The 15,555-nt window shown below is 31.1% G+C and overlaps 2 protein-coding genes across 3 annotated transcripts in view; both read left to right on the plus strand.

Moving 5' to 3' along the window:
- Positions 1 to 380: 380 nt before the first annotated feature.
- Positions 381 to 13,344, plus strand: LOC109175708 ((+)-neomenthol dehydrogenase-like). 2 transcript variants are annotated; one of them, XM_019325041.1, is made up of 7 exons: positions 381 to 518; positions 604 to 676; positions 3,091 to 3,094; positions 10,418 to 10,596; positions 11,945 to 12,046; positions 12,543 to 12,725; positions 12,929 to 13,344. In XM_019325041.1, exons 1-7 carry the CDS (start codon positions 496 to 498, stop codon positions 13,316 to 13,318), a joined length of 954 nt encoding a protein of 317 aa, XP_019180586.1. In that variant the 5' UTR covers positions 381 to 495; the 3' UTR covers positions 13,319 to 13,344. The 2 variants fall into 2 exon arrangements, with proteins under 2 accessions (XP_019180586.1, XP_019180587.1); XM_019325042.1 differs by lacking the exons at positions 381 to 518; positions 604 to 676; positions 3,091 to 3,094 and adding an exon at positions 10,113 to 10,197 and having other exon boundaries at positions 10,342 to 10,596.
- Positions 402 to 15,555, plus strand: part of LOC109175705 ((+)-neomenthol dehydrogenase-like) — a 28,753-nt gene continuing 13,599 nt past the window's right edge. Inside the window, exon 1 of the mRNA XM_019325033.1 lies at positions 402 to 432. The gene's annotated coding sequence lies outside the window, so the exon portion shown is untranslated. The remainder of the gene's footprint in view (positions 433 to 15,555) is intronic.

Below are 15,555 nucleotides of genomic sequence, written 5' to 3' on the forward strand. Positions count from 1 at the left end.
AATAAAACTATAGTGTATATAAAATAAAATTAAATAACATTTTCACATATTTGAGTCTATAAATATCGAATGAAACTATAGTTATATCGAAATGAAATTGTAGTTGTGTTCAACTGAAACTGCAGTGTATACAAAATGACACTGAATAACAGAGTTACTTTTTGCAAAAGAGTGCGAAACGGCGAAAATAAACACTGTTAATTTTCATTTTAAAAAAAAGACGCGTGGTGCATAATCGATTATGCACCGCGGTGCATAATATAATTTGCCGTATTTAAGTAGTTGGGGTTGGGACCCACGAATGGACAAAAAGGGGCCGGGACTCGCAATTAATCAATGTCGTCGTAGAAGAGCCGTGGCGTGCGCGTTTGAAATTTGAATATTCCTATTCCTATTCCTATTAACCGCTGTGTGTGGAGACTGCAGAGAGTGGTGACGGAGCCTCTAATTTACTTCTGCCATTGCCTTAGCTTGGGAGTTGATCGAAGAGCTAAAATGAGCAGCAGCAGTAGCAGAAGGTGTGAAACATTCTATATATTCATGGTATAGTAGGTTTTGATGTTATGAGTTAATTTGTGTTTGTTGTGTGTGAAGGCCTAGCAGTTGTGCTGTTGTGAGCGGCGCAAACAGAGGAATAGGATATGAAATATGCAGACAGCTTGCGAATGAAGGGGTGGTTGTAGTGGCCACTGCAAGAGATGAGAAGAGAGGAATGGAAGCTGTGGAGCAGGGCCGTATTTTAAGTTTTGGTGGCCCTGTTCTAGTAAATAAATGTGGCCCTACCAAAATCATAATTTTTAAAACTAATACATGCAAGTTTCGAACCTTTGACCTCCAAGTTAAAATACAATAAATACACATTCTTACCATCTCTTCATGAAACCTTTAAAGTTTAATTGAAAACTTTTTAATTTTTATTTTTAAACTAGCTAGGTAAAAATTAAATATTGAACCTCTAAAATTTGGGGCCCCTCTAAAATTGGGGGCCCTGTGCGGTAGCCCAGCTTGCACAGCCTAAAATCCGGCCCTGCTGTGGAGAAGCTCAAACACTCCTCATGTGGTGGAGAAGATGATGAAGATAGTATTGTGTTTCACCAACTTGATGTTGCAGATGAAGTTAGCATTTCTTGTCTTGTGGATTTCGTCAAAACCAAGTTCGGGAAACTGGATATCCTGGTAATATAATTATCCACTCCGATCCTTTCTTTTCTTTTGTCAAAATGCTAATCATAAAGTTTCCGATTGTTACACAGCGCTGTGTTATCATAATTGTAGTAGAATTAAAATAGGGAAAATTGTAAAAAATGCCCCTCTATAATATGCCAATTATCAATGTCACCCCTGAATTATGAGTGGTGTAAATGTTGCCCCTCAATTATCAAAATGGTGCACATATGGCCCCTCCCGTAACGGACCTGTGGTTCCCCACCGTTGTCCATCGATGGTACTTCGAATCGAGGGAGGGAAAAAACAACTAAATTACACATTTACTCCGACTTAAGGGTGTCGTACACTAACGGGGAACCACATGTCCGTTACGGGAGGGGCTATATGTGCACCGTTTTGATAATTGAGGGGCAACATTTACACCACTCATAATTCAGGGGTGACATTGATAATTGGCATATTATAGAGAGACATTTTTTACAATTTTCCCATTAAAATAATATTTTGTTATTGTTATAATAAAATTAATGTATATGAAAAATAAAATAAAAATTATAACAATGTTGTCAAATAAAATTGGAGTATATAATACATTTCATGGTCCATACTATTACGTGGATCATGACCCACGGTAAAATTCAGTGATGGCACCATGTATGATGCATCGTCATCACATGTTGCTTTCATTATAACTTATAAGGCCACGTTAGGGGTGTGCAAATTTCGGATAATTTTCGGTTAACTGACCAAATCGATAAAGTTCGGTTAACCGTTTTTTAACCGAACTTTTTTGATTTGGTTAAAGATTTTTTCAAAGTTCGATTAACGGTTAATTTGGTTCGAAAGTGTTGGTTAACCGAACGATTAACCGAACGCTTAATATATATATATATATATATATATATATATATATATATATATATATATATATATAATGTATTAAATATATAAATGTAATATGTTTATAGAATTGTTACGGTATTGTTTTTGTATATTTTGTTATGAATTTATTATGATATGTATTATTTTAATTGAATTTATTATTTTAGGTGTTATTTTTAGGATTTTAAATTTGAACTTAAAAAATTTGGTTAATCGGTTAACCGAAAAAAATATCGGTTCGGTTAATTCGGTAACACAAATTTCGATTCGATTAACGGTTAAAGGTTTAAAAAGTTCGATTAAATCGCTTCGATTAAAACAGTTCGGTTAACCGATTAAACACCCCTAAGCCACACACTCTCTAGTATATCAATCTCATCTCAATCCCCTTAGCCTTATCTTCTATACGTAGTTGGTATCCTAAATTAATCAAATTAGTATAATAATAATAATAAATAAATAAATAAATAAGAAGAAACTCAACATTTTGGTCTTTTAATTGTTTTTCAATTGTTAATGTACTCCTTAATTTTTAATTTCAACCAATTTGATTTTTGAATTAATTAAAATTTTATTAATTGAACACTTTTAGGGACCAAATTGATAAAATTTTAAAAATATGAAAATCACCATTTTAGTCACTGAAAGAGTTCAATTGACGAAATTTTAAAGGAATAAGGTTCAAATTGGCCACTGAACGTAACCTAAAATGCAATTAAACCACTGAACAAAAAAAATGCAATTAAACCACTGAACAAAAAAAAAATGCAATTAAATCACTAAACACTCTAAAAGTACAATTACCATCAATTTCAGCAGGTTACCTGCTCACGTGACAGTTGAGTTGGCATTTTTAATAATTTTTAAATAAATTTTAATAAAATAATTTTAAAATATTATTTTAAAAAAAAAAATGGCGCGGCCACCCCCTTCCCTCCCCTCTTCCTTCGTCTCCAGCAGAGACGGAGGAGGGGGAAGGGGGGTGGCGTGAGACAACGCCACCCCCCTTTACCACTTCCTTCGTCTTCGCCGCAAACGAAGATAGGTCCTTCGTCTACGCCGAAGACGAAGGAAGTGCAAAAGTGGGGTAGCTGGCAGCCGTCTATCGTTTCCTCTTTTTTTTTTTTTTAAATAATTTTTAAATTTTTTTTGTTTTAAATTTATTATTAAAAATGCCAACTAATCAGCTGTCACATATGTAGGTAGCCTATTGAAATTGATGGTAACTTGCTATCAGGTGAAATTACATACATTTGGAGTATTCAATGGCCTAATTGCATTTTTTTTTTTGGAGTGTTCAGTGGTCTAATTGTATTTTTTTTTTCATTCAGTGGCCTAGTTGCATTTTCAGATTACGTTCAGTGGCTAATTTGAACATTATTCCAATTTTAAATAATTCAATGATCAAATTAGTTAAAATTAAATTAAAAAGTAGAAACTACATTAATAGTGAAAAACAATTGAGGGACGAAAATGTTGATTAATTCGCAATAAAATTTATACAAGCATCTAGCTAGCTTGTTGTTTTAAAAAAACAAAAAACAAAAAACAAAAAAAACAAAAAACAAAAAAATCTAGCTAGCTTGTTTGATAAATAATTTTATGACTCAAATATCTAAGAATTAATTGACTATTAAGATAATTTATTATTTATACTTTTATGCAATAGAAAATAATATTTTTTTTTCCACATACTTAGCTTCTTAGTAAGGAAATTCTATTCACACCACCTATTTTGCTATTTGCACCACCTAATTAATAGGTATAATAACTTTATAAATGATGCAAATAGAAAAGTGATATTTGCACCACCATCATTAAATATGATCAAAGAGTAATATTTATTATCCGTTTCTTTTAACAAAAAAAAAAAAAAAAAAAAAAAAAAAAAGTCACCTTCTCCGGTGAGAAGGCAGCTCAGTGGGTCGCTTTCTCATCGGAGAAGGCGACCCAGGTAGATTTTTACCTGGGTTGCCTTCTCACCGGAGAAGGTGACGTTTCGTTTTTTTAAAAAAATGTTTTAATTAATTAAATTTTGAATTAACAAATTATTAATTACAAGTTTGACTAAATGGTGCAAATAGTAAAATGTACTTTCTTTTGTCCATTTACACCACCTATTAATTATTAAAAAATTTTACTTTTTTTATAATTTTAAAATGCTTTATACCCATTTTTTATCAAAGGGTGCTGCAAATAACAACACCCCTTGGTAAATGATGAAATTATTCATGACTTGTCTATCTGAGACAAAGTTGCTTTGTTCCAAGTTCCAACCCGATGACTTTCTCTGAAGAATGGGGTTTTTAAATAATAGTGTACTTCTCTGGTGTCTATAATATTCTTTCTTTACTTAATTGTAGGTAAACAATGCAGGTATACATGGGCTTATTATTGAAGGAGATGGTTTAATTCTTAAAGAGATTATAGAAGCAGATTTCTCACGAATCATTTCTGCAAATGAAGTAAGTTATCCATATAATACTCTCTTCATCTTATAAAAATTGCATTAATTATGTTAGGCAGCTCTTTAAGAAATTAAATAAATGAAAAAATAATTTCTTTTTTAACTTTACGACCCACCTCACCTTACATGAAAGGTGACTCACTGAAGTCTCATTCTTACCTTACTAGCCAAGGTTGCTAATATTGACAAATTACATTGTGGACTATGACCCCCGAATCCAAAAATCTTTTTTAGTGGGGGCAAAAAATTAAAACTAATGAGATTTTTTTTGAAAATAAAACACTTAATAGATGTTGGAAACATTCAAAGGGAATATGTGGAGTCAATTGATTCCTTTATGTGTTGTCCCTATTATTTCTCTCATATGTGTGGCTGGGAAAGGAAGGAGTTGTTATATTCAATAGTATATAAATAACCCCTCCGTAAGTCATTATTCGCTCATTCAACACATTCCTTCCCTTATCCTTCTCCCTTTGTGTCTTAGCATACAGTACTTATGAGTTTTGCGTTTGCAAGTCGAAAGCATACGATACCCTGGTTGTGAAATGTTTTTAATGCAGTGTTAGCAATAACATGTCGCAAGAACATATTCTTTCTGTTCATTTATTATTCTAGTCCAGCCTACATTAATAGTGTCTGTATTTTAGCGATGTTATTATTATACCAGGTTCAACCTTATATTTCCATCAATAGAGACCAAGTCATAAATATTGTTGACTAGAGATGAAAAATCAAAATACATCAAGTTAAATTTTTTTTAAACATAATTAATTAGATAAAATAGTTTGAATGGAAAACACATTATAAATCACTATTAATATTAAAAAAGAAAATAAAAAAAGTTAAGTCAGAATGTTACAAATAAAAAATCCAATTAGAATTCTCACTATTAATATTAACAAATGTCAAAAACAAAAGTTCACTCATCTCACTAACAAAAGTTCACTTATCTCACTATTAATATTAAAAAAAAATAGAAAAAATAAAAAAGAAGCAAGAATATTACAAATAAAAAACTCAAATTAGAATTCTCACGGTTGATATTTAAAAATTCAAAAATCAAATTAAGTGCTATATGGTTTCAACTTTCAACCATAAACCATTATGTATTATATCAAAGTAATGGGTTAACCATGTAAGTCAACAATTTTTGGTTAATGTTTGGTATATTTAATATATCTATCTACTATTATACTAATAAGAGCCCAAGAGAGTTAGGCCTATAATGGGTAGAAAAAATGGCGGTCAAGTTTTTTAATCAAATGAATAGCTCAGATTGATCAGATTTTAATTTTTCCTTAATATTTCCTAATTTATCCTTAATGAATGTGATTTTCCGTTAACTTTTCCGTTAAATATTATCTTTTCCGTTCATTTCTGTTAGTTCACCGTTAACTTACTCATTGATTTTAATAAGAATTTAAAGGTCTTAGGTTCGAACCTCATCCCAATCAAAGTTGGCATAATTAGTACTCTATTTTACTCTTATTAAATTATTAATTAAAAATAATAATTTAGTAGCTACAACAAAAAATAATACATATCATTTTTTAATTTAGAATTATGCGTCTACAATGCCTTTATTCAAAAAAAAATTATTTATTATCAATAAATTAAATAAGAGAAATAATTTCATTAGTTATATTGTATTTATTTTTCTCCAATATAAAAATTCTTTATATTCAAATTTATCAATTGATTATATTTGCTACATTGTCCCTACAATGTCTTTATTAAAAAAATAATTCATTATTAATAAATTAATTAAGAGAAATAATTTTATTAGTTATATTGTCTTTATATTTCTCCAATGTAAAAATTCTTTACATTCAAATTCATCAATTGATTATATTCACACATTGTCTATTACCTTTTTTTGTGCACTGTTTTTTTTTAATTAAATATCAAAGTTATAATACAAAATAATGCTATATATTTATTTACCAAGTATTTTATTAATATCATGAAAAAATTAAAAAAATATAATTAATAAAGCTAATCATATTAATTACTTGAAGGATTTGTTGACAAAGAGACTATTCAAATCACACAACAAATTGAAGTGAAAACAACTTCGCAATATCCTTGTTTGACAATCAGCAGTTAGCGGTTAGCTTTAGCGGATTATATTAGCGAATTTGACCAGCGAATTATATCAATGGTTGGTAAAAAGATATTTGAAAAAATTAGTTTTTTATATTAACATGTAAAATGACCTAAGGGTATGATGATATAATAATAATAATAATAATAATAATAATAATAATAATAATAATAATAATAATAATAATTGTTTTAAAAAAAATAAAATAATAAAAAATATAATTAAGTCAATCATATTAACTACTTGGGAGATTTATTGACAAAAAGAGTATTCAAATCACATAACAAATTGAAGTGGGAAACTATCTCACAATGTCCTTGTTTGGCAATTAGTAGTTAGCTCTTCAATATTAGTATATACGGAGTATTTAATAATTTATGCCCTAATTTTTATTTTCTCTCCCTTATGTCCTGTATTTGGTTTCAACCATACCTATACAATTATTTGATTGACAACTATAATCAATCTTGACTATATTATCTTGCATTTGTAAACTTAGAATTGCCTATTTAAATACACAAATTTAACATTCAATTATCTATGCATGCACAATTCCAATATAATCTTGCATTGATATACTTTAAAATACTTATTTAAAAAAATATTGGGCATTATCTCAATCGTGCAATGCGCGTAAAAAACTAGTATACTATATATAAGGGGTGAGTAGGACAGCAATCCTTATTGTGGTTCCATCACTGATTATGACTTACATTGTAAGACAAACCACTGATGATAAGTATTAATCTTTAGTACATTCAAGTTAATTTTCAATATATTAAATGTTTATGTATAAGATAATATATTAAAAATGAATTAACAGTATATTAAAAATGAACTTTCAAAAATTAAGTTTATAGTGCAATCAAAATAAACATGCATGTCAATGTTCCAGCATCCAACAATATATGGAGTTGTGGACCATAGACCGGCTAATATTCAATTCCTCTGATTATTGAAGCAGGAGTTGGAAACAGAGTTGAAAAGTGATGGAGCACTCATTCAAACTTATGAGTTGGCTGAACAGTGCATTAATACAAACTACCATGGCACCAAAAGAATGGTTCAAGCATTTTTACCTCTTCTCCAACTCTCCCATTCCCCTAGAATTGTCAACGTTTCCTCCACTTTGGGGAACCTAAAGGTGTGCCCAACTCTTACTTTTGTGCATCTACTTCATAACAAATAGCTTATTCTTCTCTCAAATACTGTTTATTAAACCAGTGAGCTATGTCCGTACGACTTTATAGTAAATAGCTAGTTAGGCACATCGCACAAAATAATTAACTCCGATCCAATTATATTAAAAATACATGCTTGCAGCTACTATCAAATAATGAAATGGCTAGAAAGGTATTGAGCAATGGCGAAAGCCTAACAGAGGAAAGCGTGGATGAAGTGGTGAAGGAATTTCTCAAGAATTACAAGGAAGGTCCAACCATAGCACAATCCAAAGGTTGGCCAAGATATGGGTCGGCCTACAAAGTCTCCAAAGCAGCAGTGAATGGTTACACAAGGATTTTAGCCCAAAAATATCCCAATTTTCGCATCAATTGTGTGTGCCCAGGCTATGTGAAGACTGATATAACTGCTAATGTTGGCATGTTTACCCCCGAGGAGGGCGCTGAAAACATTGTGAAGTTGGCTCTATTGCCCGATGATGGACCGTCTGGCTTCTTCTTCTGCCAGAAAAATGTTATGGCTTTCTAGACCTAATAATGGATGTATTAGTAATTACTAGTAAAGTAATAAAGTGAGATTCTATACCGCCATCTATTTCTATCCCAAAAGCCATATTATCGTTTTCTAGGAAGCAATATAAGGCTAACTTCAACTCAACAAGTTTATCACTTGCTAGGTGAAGTGGTCAAAAAAATTATTCTATTTTTGCTTGTATTGTCACGGTGGATTGCAAATTTGCTACTTTAGAAATAAATAAAATGTTTACTTGAAGGGTATAAGCAATAATGTGTTGTAGAATAAAATAAATAAAATGTTTACTTTAAGGGTAGAAATGTCAATTTAATATATTAGGGGAAAAACTGTCACTTTTAAAATAATTGAGGGGGCTAATGTATTTTCATGTATAATTCAAGGTGAAAATGTGCTATAAACATATAATTCTTGGGAAAAAGTGTCATTTTTCCTATATAGATTCAGAACTGTTTGTGCTATTTTTATATACTTGCAACATTATATATTTGAGTTAATACCCAAAATGGCCCTCTACTATAGTGATTTTTCTCAATTTCGTCATAAACAACTTTGGTGACCTAATGTAGTCTCAATTTTTTTTGTGTGTTTGCTTAATGTTGTCCTATGTTTGTTATTCGGTCAAATTGGTGTTAAATAAAATGACAATTTAGTAATTTCAATATTAGTAACTCTTTTAATTTATTTATAATGATTAAATAAATCACCCATTTTTATGAATTTTCCCAATAATTTCAATAGAACTCTTTTACGGATTACAAATTACCCCAGTAATTTTAATATTTACTGATTACAAGGACTATTTTGAGTATTAACTCTTATATATTTATACACAAATTTTTCATAGAGGAATAAAATTATTTCGAAGTAGTGTGGGTTGGGTCCACGATATAAATTTTGCCCCCCATTAATTAATTAATAAATGGATCGGGCCAAACACATTCGCAACCTTGGTATATAATCGATTATTCACCGCGCATCAAAATGACGTCATTTTTTTAAGTAAAGAAACGACGTGTATCTAAACCGACACTGCCTCACGTAGTTATATCAAAATGATATTGTAGTTATGGTGAAATGAAACTATAGTATATATAAAATGAAACTAAATAAATTTCACATATTTGACGGTATATTGTACAATGAAGCTGTAATTATATCAAAATGATCATGTAATTGTGTTTTAATGAAAATATAGTGTATATAAAATAAAAGTAAATAATATTTTCACATTTGAGTGTATAAATATTGAATTAAACTGTAGTTATATCGAAACGAAATTGTAGTTGTGTTGAACTGAAACTGTAGTGTACTAAAAATGAAACTGAAGAACATGGTTATTTTTTTGTGGAACGACGTGAAACAGATTCCGTTTCTTTTCATTAAATAAAACAACGTCATACCAAGTGGCTTGTAGTCCACTGGTATCCAATTGCTCCCCTAAGTGAGATGTGATAGATAGGTTTGAACCTAACTTGAGGCAAATAGTAATCATTTTGATGTGCGATACATAATCAGTGCACGATATAATTTGCCATAATTTTCACCCCCACCCCCCATATTAATTAATGAGCCCCCACCCCCCATATTAATTAATTCATTAATTCCGACAAAGCATTTAGAAAGATGGAAATCATGGTAATTCAACTGAACATGAACCAGGCTAGACAGGTACTACCCATTAATTAATTCATAAATGGACAAAAAGGGGACCCCTCGTAGAAGTCTAGAAGAGCCGATGCGTGCGCGTTTGAATATTCCTTTCCCTCACCACCGACTCACGACTTCTGCCATAGCCAGCCCAGTTAAAGAACTCAAATATATATACAATGGAAGCTAAAATGAGCGCCGGCAGTAGCAGACGGTATGTATGTAGTATATATTCTACTTTCAAACTTGTATCAGGTAACGAAAAGTTGCATCTTTGCTACTAATTATAATTTTTAGCATAGTTGTAAGTGCTTAATTAGAGTTAAATTTGTGTTTGTTGTGTGGGGAGGCCTAGCAGGTGTGGTGTTGTGAGCGGAGCAAACAGAGGAATAGGATATGAAAATGCAGACAGCTTGCTAATGAAGGTGTGGTAGTAGTGGCCACTGCGAGGGATGAGAAGAGAGGAATGGAAGCTGTAGAGAAGCTCAAACAGTTATGTGGTGGAGAAGATGAAGATAGTATTGTGTTTCACCAACTTGATGTTGCAGATGAAGTTAGCATTTCTTGTCTTGTGGATTTCGTCAAAAACAAGTTCGGGAAACTAGATATCCTGGTAATTATCCACTCCTTTCTTTCAATTTCTTCTGCTAAAATGCTCATCCACCCACAAAGTTTTCGGTTGTTACAGTGGACCATGATTTACACAGTAAAATTCAGTGATGCGGCCACGCATGAGGCATCGTCACCTCATGTTGCTTATCATTACTTTTTTGGTGTAATATCTTATAAGGCCACGCACTCTCTACTATATCGATCTCATCTCAATCCCCTTTGCCTTATCTATAACTAGTGGACCCTGGTCCTAAACAACGTATAAATTGTGTACTTTTAGTATTAAAATTGTAAATTTTTAAAATATAAATTGTGTTTTTAAGGGCATCTTCAATAGTGGGAGTTTTGGTATGGTATTTTAGGAGTTTTTGTAAGTGTGATTAGGAAAGAGAAAATGACGGAAGGAAGTTAAAAAAAAAAAAGAAAAAAAAAAGTGTCAGTAAAAACAAAAAACAAAACATATAACAGTTGGAATTTGTGAATACAATACAGGGTCATCAAATCCTAATCAGTTAATATTGTATGATTGCCGTATTTGACAAAGTAATCAATTACATATATGTTAACGTTGTGTGTTTGTAGTATACAAATTGTGAATTTTTAAAAGGTAAATTGTGAAGATTTGAACCCGAATTTATAGAATAATTTAAGATAAGTACTAGTTGGTATCCTAAATTAATCAAATTAGTATTGTAATAATAAAATTTATACAATAATCTAGCTAGCTTGTTTGATAAATAATTTTATGACTCAAATATTTAAGAATTAATTGACTATTAAGATAATTTATTATTTATACTTTTATGCATTAGAAAATAATATTTTTTTCACAAACTTAGCTTCTTGGTAAATGATGACATTATTCATGATTTGTCTATCCGAGAAAAAGTTACTTTGTTCCAACCCGATGACTTTCTGAAGAATGGCGGTTTTAAATAATTTTTAAATTCAACTTATTATATTTAATAATAGAGTTAATGTCATATAGAATACTCGAGTATAGAATTGTCACGTTTAATCTTAAACTTTCAAATAGACATTTGTAGTCTTTCAACTTTCAAATTTAATCATTCGTGGTCCAAGTTAACTACTCATAGTTATTTAACTTTCGAAATTTAACTAGCCATGGTCCTATTGAGAACCTTAAAATTTACAAGTTGAAGAATCATTGATGATTAACTTGGACCACGGATGATAACAATTTAAAAGTCGAAAGACCATAGGTGGTCAATTTGAAAGTTTAAGACTACACGTGGCAAAATTACTATACTCAGAAGATCTAAGATGGTATTAACTCTTTAATAGTACTTTTCTGTTGTCTATAATATTCTTTGTTTACTTAATTGTAGGTAAACAATGCAGGTATACATGGGCTTATTATTGAAGGAGATGGTTTAATTCTTAAAGAGATGATAGAAGCAGATTCCGGACGAATCATTTCTGCAAATGAAGTAAGTTATCCATATAAAACTCTCTCCAGTGGTCCATTGCACTTTGCAATATTAGATCGAGTTGTGGACCATAGAGACCCTAGTCCAGAACGATTGGCAAATATATGTGACAACAGTTAATATTTAATTATATTCCTCTGGAGTTAATATCATCTAAGGTCCTCCGAGTATAGTGATTTTGTCACATTTAGTTTTAAACTTGCAAATTGACCATCTGTGGTTCATTGACTTTTAAATTTAACCATTCTTGGTCAAGTTAACCACCCATTATCTTTCAAGTTTCAAAATTTAACTAGTCGTGGTCCTCTTGAAAGGACCATGGTTGGTTAAAATTTAATTGTTGAATGATCATGGGTGGTTAACTTAAACTACGAATAGTTAAATTTGAAAGTTGAAGAACCATAATTAGTTAATTTGAAAATTTAGAACTAAACGTGACAAAATCACTCTACTCGGAGGACCTATGGTATTAACTCTATTCCTCTAATTATTGAAGCAGGAGTTGGAAACAGAGTTGAAAAGTGATGGCGCACTCATTCAAACTTATGAGTTGGCTGAACAGTGCATTAATACAAACTACCATGGCACCAAAAGAATGGTTCAAGCATTTCTACCTCTTCTCCAACTATCCCATTCCCCTAGAATTGTCAACGTTTCTTCTACTCTGGGGAACCTAAAGGTGTGATCATCAACTCTTACTTCCATATATTTAACATCTAGTTTATAGTAAATAGACTCAGCATTTGGGATGATATAAATAAGGATGACTCGTTGACACAGTAAACATGGTTAAATGTTGATGCGTACAAGGAATTTGTCCACTATTCTCACACTGTCGTCGCTGAAGTTCGAACCTTAATCTCTTCTCTGAAATGCTTGCAGCTACTATCAAATAATGAAATGGCTAGAAAGATATTGAGCAATGGCGAAAGCCTAACAGAGGAAAGGGTGGATGAAGTGGTGAAGGAATTTCTAAAGAATTACAAGGAAGGTCCAACCATAGCACAAGCCAAAGGTTGGCCAAGATATGCCTCGGCCTACAAAGTTTCCAAAGCTGCAGTGAATGGTTACACAAGGATTTTAGCCCAAAAATATCCCAATAATTTTCGCATCAATTGTGTGTGCCCAGGCTATGTGAAGACTGATATGACTGTTAATGTTGGCATGTTGGACCCTGAGGAGGGTGCTGAAAATATTGTGAAGTTGGCTCTATTGCCCGATGATGGACCGTCCGGCTTCTTCTTCTGCCAGAAAAATGTTATGGCTTTCTAGACCTAATACTGGATGTATTAGTAATTACTAGTAAGGTATTAAAGTGAGATTCAACTTCAACTTTTATAGATTACTACAACAATATATATATGTTTTATTTTTGAACAGATCATAAAAACCAACAAGACTTAAATACAATTATAATCTTTGTACTTCTGAATCTCCTTAGTTAATTGCCTTCTTAAATGTATATTTGGTATCGCTTATTCAGTAGTTTATAGCTTATTTTAATACTCTTTTTGTCGATTTGATACATACCTGCAGCAGATTAGCAATGTTTGAGCATTTTGTATCAGTACCGTAAAAAAACCACTGTCAGAATGGTCTCTGAGTGCAAATGTGAGTTCTGGTTCAGAGTAAGCCAGGTAGTACTGGCCGAAGATGGAAAGCCCTGCAGCATAGCCCAGTTTCTCCAGGTAATCTTGGATTATTAATTTATTATACAATATACCATGGGAGTGTGGAACCGTGTCCACCAAGCCTTAAATGTTTATGTGTATTATGTTAAGTGTTTATGTGTATTATGTTAAGAGTTCATGTGTAATATATTAAAAATTTATGTGTATTATGTATTATGTTAGATTATGTGTATTTACCCGCACGGGCTTAACTCAATGGTTTAATGGGTAGTATTTGGGAGAAGATTATGTGTATTATGTTAAAAGTTTATGTGTATTCTATTATAAAATTATGTACATATATTGTGTGCCCTGGTGCATGATATAACCATTGAAGTTTTTGCATATAGCTGGAGTATTTTATCCGTAGGTCCCTGAAGTAGTTGTCATCAATAACATTTGGTCAGATCATAGTTTGGGTTGTTAACGAACCGAACATGATATAAAACAGTTGTAATGCTGTTAAATACACAAAGATATTCCGGTCTTCAATTACACATTTGTTTCAAAAAAAATAAACATACAAATATAGGAGGATTAACTCACTTTGTATAAAAATGATCAAAATGTATTTGCATTTAACGACATTTCAACAATTTTGTTGACGAATGACAAAAAAAGATCATACTAAAATAATACTAGGACCAAATGTGAATGTTCGAATAAAAAAGAACTAAAAGTATGTAGACTACCCCTATGATAACAAATCATTATTTATTTATACACAAATTTTTCATATAGGAATAATATTATTTTTAAGTAGTTGGGGTTGGGACCCACGATATAACTTTGCCCTCCATCAATTTATAGGCTATGTTTGGCAAACCTAGCTGAAAAGGTAGCTGAAAGCTTAAAAGGAGCTGAAAGCTGAAAAACTATAAGCTAGGAATTGAAAACTGAAGAATTGTTAAGCTAGCTGTTGTGCTTGAAAGTGTTTGGTAAAATTAGCTTTTTGACAAGCTTATAAAAAAGGACATCTTCATAAAACTTAAATTAGTTTGTTTACATATTAAAATTTAACATTTTGTCTTTAAAAAAATTAACATTTTGAAATAAAACTATTAGTATAATTATGATCTAGCATCCCATAATGAAATTAATATCAATATTGTTGCGAAATCTCCTTCATCTAATAATAATAATAATAATAATAATAATAATAATAATAATAATTGTGATGAAAATTGCAGGAGAAGAGAAAAGAGCTTTAATTTGGAAGGATACAGGATGTCATTTATTTAAAGAGTAAATACTCAAAACGGTCAACAAACGGTCAAATAGATGGAGGACCAAATTGTGTCAAAATTGCAAAGTTAAAGGACTTAATTGGTTGAAATTGAAAGTCGAGGACCAATTTGTGAATTTAGCTATAGTCGAGGGACCATTTTGGGTATTTACTCTTATTTAAATTAGTAAGGAAAATGTGAAAAAAAAAAAGAAGTTAGGAAGCTACTAGCTTATTTTGAAAGGTTATAACGTTTCAAAATAAGCTCTTATTTTAAGCTACGAGCTTATTTTGGGACATTATTAGGATCTGTTTGGTAAATCTAGATGAAAAGCTATAAGCTAAGAACTGAAAGCTGAAAAAGAGCTGAAAGCTGAAAAGCTATAAGCTCGAAGCTGAAAACTGAAGAACTGTACTATTAAGCTAGCTATTATGATTGAATGTGTTTGGTAAAATTAGTTTTTTTTTTTATAAGTTGATAAATGTAAAAAGACTAAAAAGAACATCTTCATAAAATTTAAATTAGTTTGTTTACATATTAAAAATGTTTAACATTTTGAAATAAAACTATTAGCATAATCATGATCTAGCATCTCATAATGAAGTAGCAATAT

Source organism: Ipomoea nil, unplaced genomic scaffold (assembly GCF_001879475.1).
Source record: "Ipomoea nil cultivar Tokyo-kokei standard unplaced genomic scaffold, Asagao_1.1 scaffold0688, whole genome shotgun sequence".
NCBI classification, from domain to species: Eukaryota; Viridiplantae; Streptophyta; class Magnoliopsida; order Solanales; family Convolvulaceae; genus Ipomoea; species Ipomoea nil.

Excerpts from the sequence above, each read along its gene's own strand:
- LOC109175708 (XM_019325041.1), top strand. The coding sequence starts at position 496 with ATGAGCAGCAGCAGTAGCAGAAG. Across the intron at positions 12,047-12,542 it reads GAATCATTTCTGCAAATGAA|CAGGAGTTGGAAACAGAGTT; the intron begins GTAAGTTATCCA and ends TAATTATTGAAG. Across the intron at positions 12,726-12,928 it reads CTACTCTGGGGAACCTAAAG|CTACTATCAAATAATGAAAT; the intron begins GTGTGATCATCA and ends AAATGCTTGCAG.